The sequence below is a fragment of the Puccinia triticina genome, chromosome 11A (assembly GCF_026914185.1).
Source record: "Puccinia triticina chromosome 11A, complete sequence".
Taxonomy (NCBI): Eukaryota; Fungi; Basidiomycota; class Pucciniomycetes; order Pucciniales; family Pucciniaceae; genus Puccinia; species Puccinia triticina.
Window position 1 is genome coordinate 6,562,617 of NC_070568.1, and position 6,000 is coordinate 6,568,616.

The 6,000-nt window shown below is 49.7% G+C and overlaps 2 protein-coding genes across 2 annotated transcripts; one reads left to right on the forward strand and one right to left on the reverse strand.

Annotated features, from left to right (window-relative positions):
* Positions 1 to 728: 728 nt before the first annotated feature.
* PtA15_11A675 (uncharacterized protein) lies at positions 729 to 1,646 on the reverse strand (the record flags this gene model as incomplete). The annotated part of the gene is made up of 3 exons (XM_053161608.1): positions 729 to 1,016; positions 1,379 to 1,451; positions 1,522 to 1,646. 3 exons carry the CDS (start codon positions 1,644 to 1,646, stop codon positions 729 to 731), a joined length of 486 nt encoding a protein of 161 aa, XP_053025538.1.
* Positions 1,647 to 1,818: 172 nt separating this feature from the next.
* PtA15_11A676 (uncharacterized protein) lies at positions 1,819 to 2,461 on the forward strand (the record flags this gene model as incomplete). Its single annotated transcript, XM_053161609.1, has 2 exons — positions 1,819 to 2,178; positions 2,258 to 2,461. 2 exons carry the CDS (start codon positions 1,819 to 1,821, stop codon positions 2,459 to 2,461), a joined length of 564 nt encoding a protein of 187 aa, XP_053025539.1.
* Between the last annotated feature and the right edge of the window lie 3,539 nt (positions 2,462 to 6,000).

The following is a 6,000-nucleotide window of genomic DNA, read 5'->3' on the forward strand; positions in this document are numbered from 1 at the left end:
TTTCTTTTCTTGTAATCTCGATCGTTGGCTTCTGTGCAGTTTCTGCCCGTCTCTTTGATCCGTCCCCCCCCCTTCTGTCTCATTGATCATCCGCCACACGTGTTGTTCCATTTTGCTTGCTCTCTGATCATCCAATTTGTTGTTCCAATCTTTTACCCCTTCAAATTTTTCTCTGCTCAACCTTTTGTATCCATTGGCGGCATCTAGTTTCACACATCTAATAATAAATGTCGTCGAAATTTGCGGCTTTCTCATGTCCGCATGGGAGAAGCACTGCTTGGTGCAGCGCTTGCCCCTACTCTTTCCATGTTTACTGGATTGCCACTTTGGCATAGGCAAACTGGATAACCTGACGCTCACAAATGTTCAACACACGAGACATTGTTGAGTCAGCTTGAACAAGAAAACATTTGCAATGGTTCTCAAAAGTTTTGTGCGTAGCAATGAAAGCAACCAATTCAATCAACAGAGTCTACAGTGCGACTCGCTCAATACCAACAGTATGTTCCACGTGTATCTCCACTGTCACCCAGCCATATGAACATCCAGTTGATCTCAACTTGTCTTGAATCTTATGCTTGAGCCTATCAATCAATTTGTTCAATTCTAGAAGTGATCCCGGGTGATCGAATTCAGCTGGGAAGCTGAAAGCCATTAGTTGATACCTGATTTTGTGAATTTCCGCCTCTCAATCAGCAACTACAAGGAAAATAATGAGGATTGTTTGCTTATGAGATTTGAAAATAAGCGTACCGCGATGGCAGGATGTCCGGTAAGCTTTCAGCCGACGGGGTGGGCTTTAAGAGAGCCACCTGAACCACCTTCAAGGGACCAGTGACTAGTTGGTTTGAGGAACAATTACAGTAGGTGCAGGGGTAACCCAGGAATAGCCCCGCAAGGCTTACAAGTGTCGATGCCGGCTGAAGCTCGACTATGATCCGGTTAGAGGTTTGAAGCTGGCCGGAAGTTTCGCAAGTTTCAAGTGCACGCATGACGGGTCCGGGAAGATGTTCCAACTGTATATAAACACGTATTCCTACAGCCAGTATGAGATCGATTGCCAGAGCATAGGTGACATTCTGGTCTGTCTGGAACGGAACTTGCAATTTTGAGAGGCCTGCTCGATAGGTCTATGCAGATAGGTTGCCAGCCTGGCTCACAGCGTGCCTTCCATAATGACTTTGAGCATATGAAAGTTGAGCAGGATAGACGTTCATGAAGGACCACCAGATTCGTAAGGCATTTGATCTGTGACGCATTTTTTTTTCTCAGTTGTTATCTCTTGCACGTCTGTTTGTCAATGGATTTATTTGGATTGCGCTGGTATAACGCCAATGTGAATACGCAATGTGCTTTAAATAAATATCAAAAAACTCACATTTTTCATGCCATCGGCAATCTGAATGGACATCTCCTCACTAATCGCGATACCGTCCAGCAGACAAGCCCATCTGGAACAGTCGAATGAATCAGTCGTCACTTATTTCCACCTGTTGGAAAGGAAACAAGGGAGGGGACAACCTTAACTCCATTCGAATTGCCCATATGTCCGCCACCAGCCGGTTGATCAAGTTGGTTGATGAGTGCCGGCGATGAGGGACGATGAGTTGAGATATGAGATCGTGCAAGGCTGCCAAGGGCTCCATCACGAGCCGTTGATCGGCTGGTCAAGCGGCTGCGGCAGGCGCCCGATCGGCACTCGATCTCTCACACGATAAAAGGGGGCTTCGAAGTATATCCAAACTTCCCAAGCCTCCTTTCAAGACTCAACAACTCCCGCTCATAGTCATCGCATGCCACAACTCACTACGATCCAAAATGGCGGGAGGACCCTCTCAAGCACGTCTCAAGTCACCTGAAATAGAGGTCGTATCGGGTCCTGCAAGAAAATCAGTCGAGAAGCGCAAGCATTCCCCAACACCAACTCAAACCGCGAAACCCGCCAAAGCAGCGAAGAAAACTACCAAAGCTCAACAACCTAAGCCAACACCTCAATGGTCTGCTTCTGAAGATGCTACTCTAATTTCGATCCTTGAAGGAATACAAGCCAATCGATCGTGTCCTATGAACCGCATTGACAAAAGTGTCTGGCCCGAGGCAGCCGAGGAGTTTAACTCGTACGACACAGACCATCCGATGGATAAGGATGCTGCAGCTTGTAAAGCTCGCTTCAACGAAGTAAGTCTATCCATTGACATATATACGACAGCTGGACACATCTTGACTCTCAACCTGTGGAATGTTTTTTACAATGCAGCTGAAAAAAATGTATAGGACTTTCAAACGTTTAAAAAACATGAGTGGTGGTGGTTGGCACGAAGGAAGCAAGCGAGTGATATTCGACCCAGCCTGGTGGGACGAATGGGATAAAGACGATCCTATTCTTGCTTTCCGCTATAAAGGCTTTCCGATCTTCGAAGACATGTTTCATCTGGTCGAAAGGGATCCCGCCTACAGATAGCTGGAGAAATCCAACAAATCAGTCATATCATTTTCAAGAAACAATTTTCAGAATAACCTCAGCTCGTCAATAGACAATCCAAAGCTGAATTGTATGACTATATGAATCAACGCTCAACCAGATGATGCCTACCACCGGTTTACTTTACATCAAGGGGGTTGAAAAATCGACTCCCAAAAATTAATTTTCCGACTCCCAAACGTTGCGGACGTCCGGAAGACCATATTTCGACGTCCGCACCGGGTCTCCAGGACCCAAAATTGGTCCGGGGCAATTTTGGGAGTCGGAAAATTAATTCTGTATATCCAGAATGGGAGTCAAAAATTTAATTTCACAAAAAATGGCAAAAATAAAGAAAAATTTATATCTGCGTACGGCAGCGCCCAAACCACCCCAAAGTGTTACAGCGTGCAGAATACCCTCCAAAGGGCTGTAAGCTCTCAACGGGGAGAGCTTCACTGGGCGAGGGATGAGGGGCGAGGACGAGGTTACGAGGGCGAGGCGAGGGCGCGAGGGCACGGAACAGCTTCTAGAACCTCTGTTTGTATTGCAGGGGAAATGGAGCTAGCTCGGGGGAAGTTTCAGTACTTCCCTCTACATACAACTTGCAGGAAAAGGAAGGAGAGAGAGAAGGGAGACGGAAGTGGCAGAGAAAGGAAGGTTACTCACCTAGCTCGGGGGAAGTTTCAGTACTTCCCTGCCGAGCTAGGAGAGGCGGGACTGGAGGGACTATGTAGGGAGCTCGGTGTCGGTCCGTGATACCTCTGTGAACCTTTCTGTGAGTTCGCGAGGTCTGTGGCTCACAAGGGCACATGCCACACTTTTCTGCCGCGAACCACAAAAAACCCCACTACACGCGTCGACACCTCAAAAAAACCCACCAACCCCCTTCTAAAATCAGAAAAGTTCTTTCCCCCCCATCCCCTTGGGCAGCTTATGCTTCCCACTCACCGCCCCCCCGACCCCATTCAATTGTCCGGCGCGCTTCCCGCGGACCACTCGGACATGATGGAAGATTTGGAGGCCCACCTTCCTCCCCGCCCGGTCAACTAACCCCCCGCGTCTAGTCTCCATATCCTGCTCACCAAGACGTTTGGTGTACGCGACGAAAACGGCTCGGTCACGCTCGATGCCGGACTCGCGGACTTGGTGCTGGAACTCTTGGAGAATAACAAGAGATTGGTCCAACGATTAGAATTCACCGTAGACCAGCTCAACGCCAAGGTAGATGCCAAGGTCGATGCCAGGATCGACCCTATCATGAAGAAGATGGCCGAGTTCGAAAAACTTTTCAAGACTGGTCCCAAACCGGCGGCACCTGCGGTCAAATCCTTCGCGTCTGCGACCTCCGCAGGCCTAACTGGTTCAATCCACGCGCCGATCACGCGTCCTCCACCCGCCCAGACCATCGCCTCACTCAAGCCGAAGCGGGTGATCATACACTCGAACCCAGCAAACACCACCCTCAAGGACGTGCCCAAATGCGCCCTAGTCCAGAGAGCCAACAAGGCGCTAGTCAAACTCGATGCCAAAGCCGACGGAGAGTACGTGGCCATCCGCGGTGCCAGCATGCTGCCGTCGGGGGATGTGTTGTTCTACACCAACAACCGAGCCCACCAGAAGTGGCTGATGACCAACAAACACATGTGGTCGAAGGAAGTACACTCAGACTTAGAGGCCACTCCGAGCACATACTCTGTGATGGCGCACGGTGTCCCTAAATCTTTTGACATCAGCAACCCGGCTAATTTGAGCTTGCTTGCCTCCGAGAACAGCTTTCAAGCGTCGGACCTGTCACGCGTTCGATGGATGGGTTCCAATGAACCTTTGGCCAAGAAGGCAGGATCTATCGTCCTATCGTTCGTCAACAAGGATTTGGCGCGCCGCGTTGAACAGTCGGGTATCTTTTTGAATTTTGATTTCCACCGAACTGAACGCTTCAAGCCTCGGCCCCCTCAGTGCTTTAAATGCTTGCGAATGGGACACTTCGGCAAGTGGTGCCGAGAGGATGCTCGCTGCGCGAAATGCGCGGGCAAACACCCAACAAATGAGTGCCCCGACGGTGTCGGAGGAGTCAAGACTTGTGTGCTTTGCACTGCCGGCCTCAAGAATAAGATCGTTGGCTTCACCGGCGTTGACCATACCCCCTTCAGCTTAACTTGTCCCTACAAGAAGGGATGGTTCGACAAAAAACCCCTACCCTCTCAATGATATATACAACCAACGTAACCCGCGACCACACTCAACACCAACCGCAGCACCCCTCTCAAGTCTTCTCGCCAGATCCCCCTTCTCACATCGCCTCTGCTGATGCCCTCCGTCATGACCTCAACGCCTCCTCCCCTTCTCAAAACTTCAATCCCGAAGCCTTCTCTCTACTCAACCTGAATTGCCATGTCTCACAATCCGTCACGCTAAGTCTTTTGAATTTGTCTCTTTCTTTTGATATTTTAATGCTTCAGGAACCTTGGATCAACTCAATTGATCTCTGCCCGCCTCAACATGCAGCTTGGCGCTCATATGTTGCTTATGAGCATGTGCCCAGATGTTGGAATGAAAGACATAAGACTGTTATATATATACAGCGGTCTATCCCCTCGGAGTCAATAAGGTTACTCGAGGGGGGTTCCCAGACTTTTGTCGGGGTGGAAGTGAGACATCCCTCGGGGAAGGTCTTTCGGCTCCTGAACATCTATAACCCTCCGTCCTCCTTTTCCGCAATTCCCGAATTGAAGAGCTGGCTGACGCGATTCTATTCTCGACAACAGGCGATGATCATTGCGATGGATGCCAACCTGCACCACCGGCATTGGAACCCTCCAGGTGTTCGGAAAGCCAAGCCAGAGGCCCAAGACCTGCTAAGTTCACTTTCTCGTTTTGGTTTTTGTCTTGCATCGCCAAGACACATTCCCACTTTCTTTTCATCCAAGGGGAAGGGTTTCACAATTGACCTGATTTGGGCAAATTTTTTAGGATCCAAGCTGGTTGCCTCAACGGCTATCTCAAGTGAGAACTTTGGGTCCGATCACCAGGCGATTCAGATCCAGTTCACAATGAAGCGGCCATCTCCCTCCTACCACTGGAGGCTCCCGAAGTGGTCGGAGTTGGATAACGGGAAGATTGATCTCATTACTGCTAAGTTATCGTCCTTTGCCTCTGAGATCCCTGAGGACCCAGACACACACGCCGAGAAACTGACAATGTGTTTGAAAGAGGCCCAGGAGCAGCTCGGGCGCAAGGTCCAGTCCAATAAGGCCAAAGCTAAGGTTTGGTGGTGTCGCAAAACCTTGGACCCGGTCCTTCGGACTCGTAACCAGGCACGGAAATGGATGATATTGGCTAAGTCCCCTGAAGCCTGCGACTGTTATAAACAGTGGAATGATTATTTTCTTTTGCTTGTTAGATCCCTGAAGCAACAGAAGTGGAGAAAGCTCCTGGAGAACCCGGAAGAGGGTGATCTCTTTAGGGTTCTCCGCTTTTCTTCAAAATCGTTGGGAGGGGAGGTCCTGCCCCTGAAGGGTGAGGACGGTGCAATAGTG